Raw genomic sequence first — 17,944 nt, forward strand, 5'->3', positions numbered from 1 at the left:
TTTCTTTAAAAAGGAACAAAACAGACAACACTGCTGATTGATATAAAGTCCAAAAACATAGTCCATGTGCCAAGGACCTCCTTCCTCCTCAAAGAGGTCATGGGGGCGTGTCCTCTAGATTTTCATGTCCCATTTGGTCTTTATAATTTTGTTTCATTTACTTTTGAATTTTGGGTGTGTCCTTGTTCTCTCCATCTTCATTGTTGTGGTTACTGTGTATATTACTGTTTTGGCGCTGCTTACTTTCTTCTGCATAAGTTCATTTAGATCTTTCCATGCTTCTTTGTTTTCTAAACACACACCTCACTTCTTACAGCACAGTCTGCATTCATGTACCATAATTTGTTTGGCCATTTCCCAATTGATAACCATCTACTTTGTTTCCAATTCTTAGCTGCAACAAAAAATGTTACTATAAATATTTTTAAACATATGAGGACTTTGGTGTTATCGATGGCTTCCTTGGTGTATGAGTCCAATAATAAGAGAGTCCCTGGTTCAAAGGGAATGGACATTTTAATCTCTTTATTTTCATGCTTCCAAGTTGTTGGGTTTTTTTCCAAAATGCTGTAACATTTCTCAGCTCTCCAAACAATGTAGTAGTGTGCCCTCCAACCTTGACTATTTCCTTATTTTACCATTTTTGTCAATTTGAAGAATGTGAAGAGGATCCTCAGGGTTGTCTTGATTTCCATGTCTCTCATTATCGGTGTATGGGGTGTTCAGGGAGGATGAGGACCTCTGGCATGAGGGCTAGCCCAGCCTTTCTCAGGGCTGCTCATCTCTCTTTGGTGTCTACCAGGGACTGAGCCTTCACCTATACTGTGTGCAGTGGTCATAGCCCAGTGAATCGTCTTATCAGACAGGCTAAACCAGGTTGTGGGTAACTGCCATGGTACAGATCAATTGATGAGTTAAAGGGATGTCTACCCCAAGCATGTGAAGACTTGCCTAAGCAGAATGGGTGGATGAGAGCAGTTTGTTCCAGTGACCATGAAGGTGACTGACACAGGTCCTGTGGAGCACTTAGAGCTTCGTCAAACATTGAAAAACACCAAGATCATCTGCTGCATCCTGGGCCATCACGAGTCATCATGACTTTTGCCCTGCCATTGGACCTTGATGACTCTGGAAGAGAGAGTGAGGCCAACAACTTTGTAATGTTCTACTTCACTTAAATTTGATTCACCTGAGTCAAGATATCAACCCATGATGTCATTACGTTATCAGTGATTTGCAGCATTTTTTCATGTGTTTATGAATACTTTGTAATTCTTCTTCCTGAGATCTATTTATTCATATACCTTGACCATTTATCTATTGAGAGATGACTATTAGTCTCATATATATGTGTGTAGATATACGTACATATACACATATATACAAGTATAAACGTGTGTATGTGTGTATACACATTTATGCACACATTTTGGATAACAAACCCTAGTCAGAAAAATCTGATACAAATTTTTTTTTCCCATTTGATCATTCCTCTTTTTATCCTAGGTGCATTAATGTTGTCTGTACAGAAGCTTCTCAGTTTCACATAATCAAAATGATCTATTTTATCTTTTATAATTGCCTCTATCTGTTGTTTGTTTAGGAATATATCTCTTACCCATAGCTATGAGAGATATATCATCTGTTTCTATTCAAAAAAAATTTTTAACAGCATAATCTTTAATTTTAAGGGCATATCTATTTAAAATTTATTATGGAGTGTGGTGTAAGTTTTTGAACTAAGCCTAATTTCTGCTAGACTGCTTTTCAGTTTTCCCAAAAATTTTTATGGAAAAGGGAGATTTTCCCATGGGTAACTTATGTTTTCTGCTTTATCAAACACTAGGCTACTCTTTCTGAGTCTCCCCTGTTTAGTCTGTCACGTTGATCTATGTCCCTATTCTTTAACCAAAGCTAGTTGGTTTTGATGACTGCTCCTTTATAGTATAGTCTGAAATCTGAAAGTACTGTTCCTTTTTCATTCCTATTTCTTTGTTATCATTTCCCTTTATAATTTATTCTTTTGTTTTTCTAAATAAATTTTATTATTTTGTCAAGCTCTGTAAAGTATTCTCTTTGTAATTTGATTGGCATAGCATTAGAAGTGTAAATTAATTTTGATAGTATTACCATTTTTATTATATTGCCTGGACCCAGACATGAGCACTGAATGTTTAAGCTATTTAAGTTGTTCATTCTTTTTTTTAAGAAGTATTTTATAATCAAATATATAAAAGTCTGCTTTGGGAGGTTGATCCCTAGATATTTTCTGCATTGTGTAGTTACTTGGAATTTGATTTTCATTTTTATTATTTCTTATTGTTTTTCATTATTTTATGTAGAATTGCTATTGATTTTGTTGAAGATTAATTTTGTAGTTCATGACCTTCCTGAAGCTACTAATTGACTTATTTAATATCTTTACTGAATCCCTGGGATTTTCCATGTAAACATGAAATCATTGTCTATGAGAATTCCTGACCAAGAAAGGAGAACAGTTATTTCTGTTTTATATACCCTTTTTTCCAGGGGCGATGGCAAATCTAGATTTGTGATTTCATCATTGTATGGATTTCCCAATGTGAAAGCTCCCTCCATTGACCATTTAGTTTGCTGTCTTTAGGGATTGCCTTGATCATTCACTTGTTTTTTCACTTACCCACAATCACAGGAATAATATAAGTCAGAGGAGGGCTTTAAACCCAGGGTTCTTCTCTCTTAGGCCATTCTTCCACTAAAATCACAGGGAAGTTCATTTCCTAGTAGACAGTTCTGTTACATTTTGGTTTTATATTACTGCAAAAATCGTTTTAGAGTTTGATGTGTGGGGGTCACTATCTTGATCTTAAGACCTGCAATCTAAATACAATTTAGAGGAAATCAGTGGAATGTAGCATCACTAAGAGTAAGTAAATACTATAAGAAGTCACCTTATGATGTTAATATGATGAGAACTTTATCTATACCAGCCCTATCAAATTAAACTAGTACATTTCTGGTTGTTTGGGTATGTCTAAACATTGAATAAATTCTACTGAATTTGAATTATCTTATGTTCTTGTTTATTCCCTAAACAGATGACAACATTCGTATTTGTTTTTTCCACAAATAGATAAACAATCAGATACTGTATGGAAGAAGCCACCAAAATGCGTCTGCCATCATTAAGACAGCCCCAACCAAGGTCAAGTTGGTTTTCATAAGGTAAGCCAAGGACAGTTTCATTTCCCTGAATTTTCTTGAGTTCTTTGGGGATCTTTCATCCTTTAAGCACCTGGCTGGCTGGCCTACTCAAATTTATTGATATTTGAGATGGTTTTTTGCTATCATTCTAAGAGTTGGCAGTGTTGATTGAGTGAAAAGTATAGGACTTCATGTTAAAGAGACCTAGAAGCAAGTCACATTATCTCTCTAGACCTGTTTTCTCATGGGGCAAAATGGGAATAACCATCTTGCCCTCCTGCCTCTCTGTCCTTGAGAATGAGATGCCTCATAAACCTCTATGTTTAGTTAGACACTGAATCATTATTGCATATGGGCACAAGGCTCCTCTGTTCCCCTGTAAGCTCTTGGGTCCTTTGCCACTCAGTTGCTATTATTTTTCTGTGGACACATTCTTCCTTAACCAGACAGTGGGGGCAAGACAACAGAGAGAAAATGAAACTCCATTTAATTTAATATTAATAACTCCAACAAATGATCCGTTTAGGGAGAAGTCACCCTAGTTGGTCAAAATTGGGTTGTGGAGTTTGAGAGCACCGCTTCTCAGGGCTCTTTTCTTCATTTCTCCTGGCTGCCTGATGATCGGATCATAGACTTAGGGCAAGAAGGGAGAGGCTTTAAGCATCTCAGGCTTTAGCATCACTTATTTTAGATGTGAGGAAACTGGAACCCAAAATGGTAAACTGACTTACCAGTGGCAGAGATAGTATTCAGACTATATCTCTGGACTCTAAATCTTGACTTCTTTTCATCCTTGATAATAAACAGTGAGAACTTAGGATGATTTTTTTCATTTATAAATTTTTTATATGACTGCCTTTGTTCCCCAGATAGAACGTGAAAACTTTGAGAGTTGGCACCATAGCATCATCCGCTTGTGTAATTGTAGAGTTGGGAGGTACCTTTGGGGCCATTTGGATTAACTCATGCTTAAATAGCAAATCCAAACAATTAGTCCTCCGCATGTTATTTGAAGACTTTGTCTTCAATGAATACACAGACTACTCATTTGGTGGCTCAATGCCTCATTTGTCAGCAAGACCTGAGTTCAAATCCTGCCTTGGCTATTTTCAGCCTGACTTTCTTGATCTGTTACATGCGTTTAATAATACCCCCTGTGTTCCAGGATTGTTATGAGATGACATTTGTGCAGCATATTCTAAATCTTAGAGTTAAATGGGCTATTATTATTAGCAATTCAGTAGTTTCTCAGTTGGATGTCTTCTGTTGGTGTTGAAGACAACACGGAATTCTAAAAGAATATTCCAGTGGGTACATGTTCTTGCAGATCCTATCAATCTGACTGGACTGGATTAGGGATCTTAGTGAGGACCAGTCTTTCTGGTTGAACACCTAGTACACATTTGCGTACCACTTCACACAAAGGAATGACCATGAATGCTCTACTTTTTGGCAACTCATTAAGCTGGAAAGGACCATTGATATAATCTATTCCAGCCTCCTCATTTTACAGTTGAGGAAACTGAGGTCCAATCAGCTAATATTTATTAAGCACCTACTATGTGTCATTCACTGTGTTAGGTGCTAATGGAAAATAAATAACAAAGAAAGAAGTGATCCCTGGGCTCAATATGCTTACATTCTAGTAGGGGAGATAACAAATACCTATAAACATGCACGTACAATCTATCTAAAGGTAATTAATATGCACAAAATATTTTCATATAAGGGAGTTTTGGGGGGTGGGCACTCGCAGTAGGAGGATCAGAAAAGGCTTCTCCTAGAAGATGATACTTCTTTAAGGCATGGAGGGGCTATGTGAGGCAGTGCCAAAGAGGAGTCTATACCACATGAGGAAGGTGACCCGTGCCACCATGGGATGTCTTTATTTTATAGCAGGGGCAATAGAAACCACAAGAGCTAGTTCATTATGGAAGTCACATAACCCTGTGCTTAAAAGGCAAATGACTTTGATAACCATGACATACAGGGAATAATTAGAAGGCTGGTGATCTAATCTGGTGTGAGTGATGATAAAGTGTGAGTTGAGGGCTGTGGGAGCAGAGACAAGGGGCTGGGTGCAAGTGATGTCCTGAAAAGAGAAATGGCCAGATGTGACAGCTGATTTTACGTGTGGAGAGAGGCCAAGGTTAGAAGCATGAAAGAGACGTTGGGAGGTTCGTGGTGTTTTAAACAGAATTCAGGAGTGTGGAGTGGTTTAGGGAAATGAGTTCAATTTTAGAAACGTTGAGTTTCCAAGGTCTTTAGTACATGCAGTTGTTTTTTGGTGGAGGGTGTGTAGGTAGTGCAATCTTTATTTCCTTCAATTACATGTAAACAAAAAATTTTAACATTTGTTTTTAAAATTTTTTGAGTTCCAAATTACCTCCCCCGCTTATTGAGAAGGCAAGCAATTTGATTTATACAGGTGAAGTCATGCAAAACTTACTTCCACATTTGTCATGTTGCAAAAGAAGGTATAGACGAAAAAAAAAGTACAGAAAAAGAAAGTTGTTTTTTTTTTTTTAATCCATTATGTTTGATCTGCATTCAGATTTTTTCAGTTCTTTTGTGGGAGGTAGATAGCATTTTTCATCATAAGTGCTTTGGAACTGTCTTGAAGCATTTGCTGAGAATAGCCATCATTTGCCGTTGATCATCATACCCTTATTGCTGTTGCTGCGTACAGAGTTCTCCAGGTTCTGCTCATTTTACTTTACATCAGTTCATGGGAGTCTTTCCAGGATTTTCTCAAAACATCCTGCTCATTATTTCTTATAGCACAGTAGTATTTCATTATAATCATGTGTCACAACTTGTTCAGCCATTCCCCAATTGATGGACATCCCCTCAATTCCAGTTCTTTAATATCAGAAAAGGAGCTGCTCACGTTTTTTTGTACATAGAGGTCCTTTTCCTTTTTATTTAATCTCTTTGTGATACAGACCTAGCAGTAGTATTACAAGGTCAAATGGTAGGTATACACAGTTTTATAGTCCTTTGGATATAGTTCCAAATTGTTCACTAGAATGGTTGGATCAGTTCACAACTCCTCCATCAGTGTGTTGGTATCCCTTTCTTTCTGCATCCCCTCCAACATTTGTCATTTTCCTTTTCTGTCATATTAGCCAATCTGATAGGTGTGAGGTGGTACCTTGAGGGTTTTTTTTGTCTTTTGTTTTTTTTAAATTTTTTATTTATTTTTAGATTCTGACATTCATTTCCACAAAATTTTGAGTTCCAATTTTCTCCCCATCTCTCCTCTCCCCCTCCCCATAATACCTTGCATTCTGATTACCCCTTCCCTCAATGTACCCTCCCTTCTGTCACACCCCACCCTTCCTTTATCCCCATCTTCTTTTTTTTTCTTGTGGGGAAAGATAAATTTCTGTACCTCATTACCTGTATTTTTTATTTCCCAGTTATATGCAATAATAATTCTCAACATTTGTTTCTAATACTTTGAATTCCAACTTCTCTCCCCCCCTTCCTCCCTCCCTGCCCATCCCCACCGAGAAAGTAAGCAATTCAGTACCAGCTATATATGTGTCATTTTGCAAAAGACTTCCGTAATAATCATGTTGTGTAATACTAACTATATTTCCCTCTATCCTACCCTGTCTCTCCCTGTTTTTTTATTCTTTCATTTGACCTTGTTCCCTTCCCAAAAGTGTTTACTTCTAGTTACTCCCTTCTCCCCTTTGCCCTCCCTTCTGTCATCCCCCTCACCCCACTTGTCCCCTCCTCTTCTGCTTTCCTGTAGTGTAAGACAGATTTTTATATCAAATTTAGTGAGCATGTTCTTCCCTTCTTAAGCCATATGTGAAGAGAGTAAGCTTCACTTTTCCCCTTTCATCTTCTCCCTTTTCTCCTCCACTGAACATGATTTTTCTTATCTCTTTTATGAGTTATAGCGTGCCCCATTCCATTTCTCCTTTCTCCTCCCAGTATTTTCCTCCCTCACCCCTTAATTTTTATTTTATTATATTTTTTATGGATATCATCTATTCTAATTCAACTCAACCTGTACCCTCTATCTATATATGTGTGTGTGTCTGTGTATCATCCCTCCACCTACCCAAATACTGAGAAAAGTCTCAAGAGTTACAAATATTATTTTGCATGTAGGAATGTAAATAGTTCAGCTTTAGAAAATCTTTTATGATTTCTCTTTCCTGTTTACCTTTTCATACTTCTCTTGATTCTTGTGTTTGAAAGTCAAATTTTCTATTCAGTTCTGGTCTTTTCTTCAAGAATGCTTGAAAGTCCTCTATTTCATTGAAAGACCATTTTTTCCCCTGAAGTATTATACTCAGTTTTGCTGGGTGGGTGATTCTTGATTTTAATCCCAATTCCTTTGACTTCTGAAATATCCTATTGCAAGCCCTTCAATCCCTTAATGTAGAAGCTGCCAGATCCTGTGTTATCCTGATTATATTTCCACAATACTCGAATTGTTTCTTTCTAGCTGCTTGCAGTATTTTCTCCTTGACCTGGGAACTCTGAAATTTGGCCACAATATTCCTAAGAGTTTCTCTTTTCAGGTCTCTTTCAAGAGGTGATCTGTGGATTCTTTCAATATGTATTTTGCCCTCTGGTTCCAGAATATCAGGGCAGTTTTCCTTGATAATTTCATGGAAGATAATGTCTAGGTTCTTTTTTTGATCATGGCTTTCAGGTAGTCCCATAATTTTTAAATTTTCTTTCCTGAATCTATTTTCCAGGTCAGTTGTTTTTCCAATGTTTCACATTATCTTCTATTTTTTCAAACTTTTGGTTTTGTTTTCTAACTGCTTGATTTATCTCATAGTCAATAGGTTCCCTGAACTTGATTCTCTCTTTTAAAGAATTATTTTGTTCAGTGAGCTTTTGAACCTTGTTTTCCATTTGGCTAATTCTGCTTTTTAAAGCCTCCTTCTCTTCATTGGCTTTTTGGACCTCTTTTTCCGATTGAGTTAAGCCTGTTTTTGAAGGTATTATTTTCCTCAGCATTTTTTTGGTTCTCCTTTAACAACCTGCTGACACTCTTTTCAAGCTCTTCTATGGCATAAGCCTACTTCATATTCATTTTGGGGGTACTGGAGGCAGAGGCCTTGACTTCCTCTGAAGTATGCCTTGTTTTTCCTCATCTGAAAGGATGGAAGGAGACACCTATTCACCAAGAAAGTAACCTTTTATGGTCTTATCTTTTTTCTCTTTTTTGGGCATTTTCCCAGCCAGTTACTTGACTTCTGAATCCTTTGTCAAGAGGAGGGTCCTAGTGCTTCTCCTCTCCCCAATACAAGGCTGAGATTCAAATCAGCTGCTCAATTCCCCTGGGGCTTTGGGTGGGGGCAGGGCTGCCACTGATGGCTGAGTTTCAGATCAGCTGCTCAATTTCCCCAGAGGCTTTAAGCTAAGCTGCCTGGACTATGGACCCAGGCTGCTTCCTCAGCCACTGTAGCTGCCTGCCTCCCTGCTGCCACCTGGGGCTAGTGCTGGTGGAACCCATTCCCCTCTCACCCAGATGGGAAAGCCCTCCCACACTGACCTTTGGAGCTTTCTTTGTAGTTTTTGGGTTGAAGAATCTGAGACCCTCCCTGCTAGGAATTCTGCCCTGGAAGTCTGTTCAGGTCCTGTTCCTCCCAGTGCCACATGGCCAGGGCTGGACTCCACTCTGCTCAGTGTCCTGTGAGATAGACCTTTCCTGTTGGCCTTCCAGGTTACCCTTGGCTGGAAACCTCTTTCACTCTGTTGTTCTATGGCTGCTCTAGAATTCATTGAGAGTCATTTTTTACAGGTATTTTGTGGGCTGTGGGGGAAGTGCTAGAGTATATGCATCTTTCTACTCCACCATCTTCTTGAGGTTTTTTATTTGCCATTTCTCTAATCAATAGTGATTTAGAGCATTTTCTCATAGGACTATAGGGAGCTTTGATTTCTTCTTCTGAAAACTTCCTGTTCATCATCCTTTGAGCATTTTTCCATTGGGGAATAATTTGTATTCTCATAAATTTAACTCCTTTCTCTATGTATTTGAGAAATGAGAGCTTTGTCAGAAATTTGGCGTAATATTTTTTCCCAGTTTCTGGCTTTCCTTCCAGTCCTTGAGGACAGGGACTTGTTGGTGGCTGGCTTTTGTTTGGTTTTGCCTTTGCCCTTCTTGGTTTCTTCAGGATTTAGCAGAGCATCGGCCATGTAATAAATGTTTGTCATCATTTGTAATAAATGTTTGTCATCATTGTGCTGTTCTCTCTTTGTGCTCCAAACTCAACTATCATACATGCCTGGGAGGACCTGTGTCCTCCTATGACCTATGTCGCTGGCTTCTGTCCTTCCTGAATCTATTCTCTTTTTCTCACCACCTCGTACCCTGTCCCTTTTCTACTTCTCTTTCTAATAACAGAAACAAAATTAGTAGTACCATTGCCTCTGGTGGGGATGGAAAAACTTTTCAGTTTTCTTCCCTCTTTCTCCCATCACCATCTTTTTGGGAGACTCTAAGTTCACTTCCTGGCCATCTCTATGTCTTGTCTCTCCTATTAGAGCAAAAGCTGTGAAGTCTGTGGCTCCTTTCTTTTGTGTTTGTATAACCAGTCCCTAGCATAAGGTTGGGCGCCTAGGACGGGTTGAGTAGATGCTTGTTATTTGTTCCTTATCATTGCCAGGAATCACTGCAGTTGAGTTTCTCCACCTATGCAGCACTTCATTTACATCTTACCCAAAATAGCTGCTTCTCAAAAAGGGCTTTCATCACAGTTCTTCCGATGAGACATGTCAGACAAGAATAATTAACACCTCTGTCCCACTGGACCTGTTTCCTCCCATAGAAAATGAAAAAGTTAGACTCAGTGATCCTTGACAATCCTTCTAAATCAAAATAATCTTTGATTCCATGAGTTCCAATGATTTTTTCTTCTTTGTTGTTGCTGTTATCTTAGAGTCTTTTTACAACTTCTGAAATAATCTGTAAGTTTTGAACTCTGTTGATATTTCTGTAACTTTGTTGGACATAGGTCATTTCATATTTACAAAGAATTAATTCACTTAATAAAGTAATGCTGTCTGCAAGACTGGTTTGGTGGTGAATGTGAATTTCCTAAGACCATTTTCCTGGAACCACTTTAGAAAGAGCTTCTTTTTAACTGCAAGGTCCACGTTATTGTAGGATGGCCGTGCCAAGCCCTAGAAAGAGCAAAAGGTCCCCAAATCCCAGAGTTGAAAGGGAGCTCAAGGCACTTCTAGTAGCATCTGGACATGTAACAGAATCTCTACACGTACCAAGGTATATGGACAAGTAAGGAACACTGTGGGAAACATTCCTGAATATGTCTGAGTACAGATCAGGCAGTTTACTTCCTTGAGTAGCTGAAAAGAGCGCAGCATGAACCAGTTGGAGGATGTCTTGAGATTCTGTTCAGTGCCATGAGTCTCTTTTCTGAGACTTTTTAATGTTTTATGGCCTTTGATCATTTCAATTAAGCAGAAAGAACAGATGCCCCTAAAATCACTGTTCACTGGGATAAGTATATGAATTAACATAATTTGAAACTGAGAAAGCAAAACAGAAATATTTTAGTATGCACAGAATATGTATAATCCCAAAAGGCACACAGTTCCAGGGTAAGATATGTGACTATGCCCAACTCAATGCATGATCATTCCATAAACAATTCTTATGGTGATACCATGTGCCAGACACAGGGGATACAAACCCTTCTCCCCAAAAAGGAAAGAATGCCTGTTCTTGAGGCATTTATTTTTTTTAATTTATTTATTTTGTTTTCAACCTTCATTTCCACAAAATTTTGAGTTCCAAATTTTTCTCCCCTCCCCCCACCCCAAAGTGCCAAGCATTCTAATTACCCCTACCACCAATTTGCCTTCCCTTCTAACATCCCTCTCTTCCCTTATCCCCATCTTCTCTTTTGTCCTGTAGGGCAAGATAAATTTCTATACCCCACTACCTGTATTTCTTGTTTCCCAGTTGTATGCAAGAACAATACTCAACAGTTGTTCCTAAATCTTTGAGTTCCAACTTCTCCTCCTTCCTCCTTCCCCACCCATCCCCACTGAGAAGGCAAGCAATTCAATATAGGTTGTATATGTGTAGTTTTGCAAATGACTTCCATAATAGTCATATTATATAAGACTAACTATATTTCCCTCCATCCTGTCCTGTCCCCCCATTTCTTCTAGTCTCTCTTTTGACCTTATCCCTACCCAAGAGCATTGACTTCTAATTGCTCCATCCTCCCATTGCCCTCACTTCCATCATCTCCCCCACCCTGCTTATCTCCTCCCCCACTTTTTGGTATTGTAAGATAGGTTTTCATACCAAATTGAGTGTGCATGTCCTCCTTTGAGTCAAATGTGATGAGAGTAAGCTTCACGTTTTCCCTCTCACCTCCCCCTTTTTCCCTCCATTGAAAAGTCTTTTTCTTGCCTCTTTTATGAGAGATAATTTGCTCCATTCCATTTTTCCCTTTCTCCTCCCAATATATTCCTCTCTCACCTTTTAATTTCATTTTTTTAGATATGATCCCTTCCCATTCAACTCACCCTGTGCACTGTCTCTATGTGTGTGTGTGTATAATCCCATAAAGTACTCAGATACTGAGAAAAGTTTTAAGAGTTATAAATATTGTCTTTCCATGTAGGAATAAACAGTTCAACTTTAATAAGTCCCTTATGCTTTCTCTTTCCTCTTTTACCTTTTCATACTTCTCTTGATTCTTGTGTTTGAAAGTCAGATTTTCTATTCAGTTCTGGTCTTTTCCTCATGAATACTTGAAAGTCCTCTATATCATTGAATAGCCATTTATTCCCTTGAAGTATTATACTCAGTTTTGCTGGGTAGGTGATTCTTGGTTTTAATCCCAGTTCCTTTGACTTCTGGAATATCCTATCCCTTAATGTAGAAAGAAGCTGCCAGATCCTGTGTTATCCTGATTGTATTTCCACAATACTCGAATTGTTTCTTTCTAGCTGCTTGCAGTATTTTCTCCTTGACCTGGGAACTCTGAAATTTGGCCACAATATTCCTAGGAGTTTCTCTTTTCAGGTCTCTTTCAGGAGGTGATCTGTGGATTCTTTCAATATTTATTTTGCCTTCTGGTTCTAGAGTATTAGGGCAGTTTTCCTTGATAATTTCATGGAAGATAATGTCGAGGCTCTTTTTTTGATCATGACTTTCAGGTAGTCCCATAATTTTTAAATTTTCTCTCCTGAATCTATTTTCCAGTTCAGTTGTTTTTCCAATGAGATATTTCACATTATTTTCCATTTTTTCATTCTTTTGGTTTTGTTTTGTGATTTTTTGGTTTCTCGTAAAGTCATTAACCTGCATCTGTTCCATTCTAATTTTTAAGAACTATTTTCTTCAGTGAGCTTTTGGACCTCCTTTTCCATTTGGCTAATGCTGCTTATTAAAACATTCTTCTCCTCATTGGCTTTTTGAACCTCTTTTGCCAATTGAGTTAGTCTATTTTTAAAGGTGTTATTTTCTTCAGCATTTTTTTGGGTCTCCTTTAGCAAATTGTTGACCCACTTTTCATGATTTTCTTGCATCTCTCTCATTCCTCTTCCCAGTTTTTCCTCCATCTCTGTTACTTGATTTTCAAAATTCTTTTTGAGCTCTTCCATGGCCTGAGACCATTGAATATTTATTTTGCATATTTGGGATACAGAAGCCTTGACTTTTATGTCTTTCCCTGATGGTAAGCATTGTTCTACCTCATCCAAAAGAATGGGAGAAGATATCTGTTCACCAAGAAAGTAACTTTCTATAGTCTTATTTTTTTCCCTTTTTTAGGCATTTTCCCAACCAGTTACTTGACTTTTGGGTCCTTTGTCAAGAGTAGGGTATACTCTGGGGATCTGTAAGATCTCAGTTCCTTCAAGGTGGCACAATCAAGGGTTTACACTGGTCTGGGAGCAACCAGAAATTTTTGTGCCCAGAATCTATGAGTAGTTTCTTCTCCACAATCACCTGGTCTCCAGTTACACTAAGCCAGCACTGGGGGCTGAGATTCAAATAAGCTGCTCAATTCCCCCAGGGGCTTTCATCGTGGGCAGGGTCACCATTCAGTGTGAGATAAAGATCAGCTGCTCCATTCCTTCAGGAGCATTAGGTGGGGGCAGGTCCTCAGCACCGGACTGAGGTAACAATCAGCCGCTCAGTGCCACCAGGGGTTTTACCATCCAGCAATGGATGGGGGCTGCTGTGGGGGCTCCTGCTGCCCAGTGTGGCCTCTGCAGTGCAGCTGCCTGAGGCTGGAGCTATGGGAACACCCTGCTCCCTTCTCTGAAAACTGCTGAAAAAACCCTCTCACTGACCTTTGGCGCCTGTGGGTTGAGGGATCTGCAAACCACAGCTATTGCTGCTGGGGGTTCCAAGCCCCCCACCCACCCACACAGGCCTGCTCACATTCTCCTCACAGAACCATGCCTGTGCCACTCTGCCAAGGCTGGGCTGGGCTCCACTCCGTGTCCAGCACAACAGACCTTTCCCATTGGCCTTTCAGGTCACTCTGGGCTGGAAATTTCCACTCTGTTGTACTGTGGCTTCTGCTGCTCTAGAATTTGTTGAGAGTCTTTCTTTACAGGTATTTTATGGGCTGTGGGGGAAGAGCTAATGTATGTGCGTCTTTCTACTCCACCATCTTCGAGGCATTTATTTTCTATGGAAGGAAACAACATGGACCTCACTAAGGGAGATACACTAGCCACTGAGAGGAGAAAGAAACATGGATGTAAAAGGATTTGTAAAATTCAAAGCCTTCTACATGAGCCATCATTCCTGTCAAGTGAAGGCGAGTCAAAAATCAAGAGGTCTGTGAAATTGGATTACAAGTCTTTGAAAAAATAGGAGCTGATGACCAACGTGTATTTTGTGCAATGTCGAGTACTGATTTTGGAGGTAGCAGACCTGGCTAGTGTGGATTGCGTACAGAGCTTGGAGTCTTAATGACTTGAGTTAAAATCCTGCCTCACATGTTTATTAACTGTGGGATTGTGAGATCAGGCTGTTCATACACATTTATGAATACCCTAGGAAGGAAAAGATAGACCCTGCCCTGGAGAAGTTTATAATCCAATGGGGAAGACAACATGGAAATCACTTTGTGCAGACGATCTAGATCAGATAAACCAGAAATAATAATATTAGGAAGGCATTAATTAGCACTAACAGGGATTGGAAAAGGCTTCTCATGGAAAGTGGAATTTTAGAGATGAAGAGGGAGAACATTGTAGACATGGGGATGAGCTGGTGAAAATGCCTAGAGTTGGTATGGGGAGTGTCTTGTCCAAGGAACAGCATGATAAGGGTTCCTGGATTGTTGAGTAGTTTGGGGAGTAAGTATGTAAAAAGATGGGAAAGTTGGTAGGGGACTGGATTGGAAGGACTTTGGATGCCAAACAGAGGATTTGGTATTTGATCCTGTAGGCAAAAGGAAGTCACTGGAGTTTATTGAGTAGAGGGTGACATGATCGCTTCAGCAGCTGAATGGTGGGTGGACTGGAGCTGGGAGAGACCTGAGGCAGGTGGAACCTCCAGTGGCTGTTATCCAGGCAGGAGGGAACGAGCTCCTGCCCTGTGCTGGTAGCTGGGTCCTTTGAGAGGGCATCTATAAAATGAAGGGGTTGGATTCCATGATCTCTAAAGGCTTTTCAGCTCTTAAATCTTTGATCCTTTGACCACTTTTTACTTAAGTAGAATTCTTCGGGTGTTGGTCTCTTTTAACTTCCAGATTGTATAATTCATTCTCCATATAAGGAAATTAAAGTCTTCAAAGGGAAATTGCTGGGCCAGCATTTGAACCCAGCTTCTCATGCTTTTTATTGTCTACCACTCACACAATGTCTTTTATTGTCAGCTTTTCCTGAGCACATAAGATAATAACTTTAGAACTGGGTGGTCCTCAAATGACCTTAGTTTGACCTGTCATTTCTTGTTTCCTGGAGATGATTTCACCCATTAGTATACTTTGAGAATGGCAAAGGAAGCAGAGTCAAGATTGTTGGAGTTAGAGCAAGCTGTTTTCCCTTAGTTTCCTCACATCATCCCCTATAAGGACTGATTAAGCCAAGAAAAAGTTACAGTGAGTCATTTTTCCAGCCCCTGGCAGCTTAGAAAGCCTTAGGAAGGTCTGGAGGTACTGGGGTAGGAGCTAGCCAGGAGTTCAACAGCAGCAGCATGACAACAGGTGAAGGATGGGCCTGGGGTAGGGTGTAGTCCAGGGTCCAAGGACAATAAAAGGTCTCAATACCTCAGCAGAAAGTGATCTCAGTGAACCCCTATACTAACACTGGGAACAGGAATGGGTGCCATATGGCAGCCCTATTGATAGTTACCCAGCTCCAGGTTACAGTTCCAGGACAGAATGGCCTCAGTCCAAAAGCAGAGGAGGAACTCAGTTATAATCTTTAGCCCTACCCATAAGCCCGTCATGGAATAAACTGGGGCCGGAGACCAAAAGCAAGAGGGCTCTATCAGTTCAGAGATTCTGAACCTGCAGTGACTTCCAGTAGGCTAAAAGTGCCTGAATCAAACAACAATCTACAGAAACTCTACCACACATGTGCCAACAGATTCAAACTGTGTCAGGAATTTCCCAGCTAGGAAAGCAGTATGGGAAGATCACACCACTTTGGAAGCACTGAAAACTTAGGGCCCTAGAATGATCTATGAAAGCAGCAGAAAGACATAAAAGTCAGAAGGCTAGGCCAGTTATCCTCCCCTGATTTGAGCAGAGCCCAACTCTTACATAACATCCAAAGTCAAGAAAAAGTGTGGGAAAATGAGTAAACAACAACAGATATCAACCTGACCATAGACAGCCTGACATCAACTCAGTAGAAGAGAATGACTTGAAAATTTCTACAAGCAAAGCTTTAAAGAATGCTACAGTTTAGACACAAACCCAACTAGAATTCCTATAAAGAGGTAAAGAGACTTTGTAAAGGGGAAAAAAAAAAGATTTTCTATCTTTCCCTACAAGAATATAGAGGGGAAGGGGATGAGAGAAGGGAGGGTTCTGATAGCAGGGAGGGCCGATTGGGGAAGAGGTAATCAGAATGCATGCTGTCTAAAGGTGAGCAGAGGGGAGAGATGGGGACAAAATTTGAAACTCAAAGTCTTGTGGAAGTGAATGTTGAAAACTAAGAATAAATTAAGAGAAAAAGATTTTAGAGATCATATAAAAATAATAGGTGAAAAATTGGGAAAAGAAATGAGAACAATACAAGAAAATTGTGAAAAATTTAACAACTTGGTAAAATACTGAAAAAAAATAGCTCCTTAAAATACAGAATTGGCAAAACGGTAAAATCAGTACAAAAGCTCTTCAGGAAAATAACTCCTTAAAAATTTGAATTGTTCAAGTGGAAGCTAATGACTCCATGAAACATCAGGAAACAGTAAAACAAAGTCAAAAGACTGACAAAATAGAATAAAATTGAAATAGCTCATTGGCAAAACAGCTGATCTGGAAAAATAGATTGAGACTAGATAATTGTAGAAAGGCACTCAGATTCCATTAAGAAGTCAGGTCCTCTTTCCATCCCATCACCCTGCTTGTTCTTTTCCCATTGATTTATTAACCTAATTACTGCCATCTCCACACCCTCGCACAAAGCAACTCAGTTTGTTTTCAGCTAATTACAATTCTCCCTGGATTCCAAATGAAGTTCTGAGACTAGACTATAATTCCCAGTAGATGGCATGATTCATTTAAAGCAAAAACAAACAAAAACACCAAAACTTCCATCATGAATCCCAGGAGCAAACTTTCCCTGCATATTGTAAACATGGACATCTTACTTTGGGAAGCAAACAAGGTGAGATTTCATGGAGGGCTGACCATTCTACTTCTCCAAGGAGGTCCCCTTTGCCTTTGCATTTCTCAGGTGCCCAAGGGAGATCTGGACTTGACTTAAATGACTGATGCTTACAGAGCCCCCTAAAGTTGATAATATACTTTATATCCATTATCCTTGCTCCTTGTCCAGGGAGCAAGGAGCTCCAAGTCTTCTCTGCCCATTTTGTAGAGAGAAAACTGGTCTTTATTTTGGGGTCCCCCAAATCTTCCAAAAGCCCTGAAATTACTGAAAGGAAACTATCATGCTCCCTGAGTTTTCACTTCTTTAGGTAAAACATTCTCAATTCCTTCAGTTGAACTGAATTTGATGTGGATCCTATCCTAGCTGCCATCCTCTGCAGGTTCTCCTTGTCTGAGCCCTTCCTAAGTCTTGATGCTCAGAACTGAACACAATATCTCCAAATGAGCACATAGGAACTTTGATAGCTCTTTCGCTAAAATCTCCAACTGTTTTAATGCATTCTAAGCTGACATTCACTTTCCTACCTGCCCTAGTCAACTGTTCAGGTGTGAGATGATGTGGCCTTGCTGGTTGACTAAGATGTAGGTGGAGGTTGTGTGAATAAGGAAGCTAGGGGTGGAAAGCTCTTAAGTTTTATGTGCTTTCAGCAACTCTTTAAGGCATGTCTTTTACTTACCATAAACAAGTTGCCATCTTCATTGTTTCCACAGTGTGGATTTTAGATAATGATAAATTCATGAATCAGTCAAACTACCTGTAAGCATTTATTGAGCCACCCATATCTGGGGATATAGACAAAAATGAAAGAGTTCTTGCCATTAAGAATTCTGTCAGGGGAAATAACCAATATTTATGTAATTATGTGTATGCATTTAAATAATTATTATTATATAATATATGCATGTGTAATTGTTATTTCTATAAATCAAGATTTATG

The 17,944-nt window shown here is 39.4% G+C and overlaps 1 protein-coding gene across 3 annotated transcripts in view; it reads left to right on the forward strand.

Annotated features, from left to right (window-relative positions):
* The window catches only part of PATJ (PATJ crumbs cell polarity complex component), a 325,916-nt gene that overhangs the window by 221,834 nt on the left and 86,138 nt on the right, over positions 1-17,944 (forward strand). For all 3 annotated transcript variants that reach the window (XM_072649698.1, XM_072649699.1, XM_072649701.1), the window contains one exon: positions 3,113-3,204. In XM_072649698.1, the coding sequence (XP_072505799.1) occupies positions 3,113-3,204 (92 nt within the window). The remainder of the gene's footprint in view (positions 1-3,112; positions 3,205-17,944) is intronic.

This window comes from Notamacropus eugenii, chromosome 2 (genome assembly GCF_028372415.1).
Source record: "Notamacropus eugenii isolate mMacEug1 chromosome 2, mMacEug1.pri_v2, whole genome shotgun sequence".
Lineage (NCBI taxonomy): Eukaryota > Metazoa > Chordata > Mammalia > Diprotodontia > Macropodidae > Notamacropus > Notamacropus eugenii.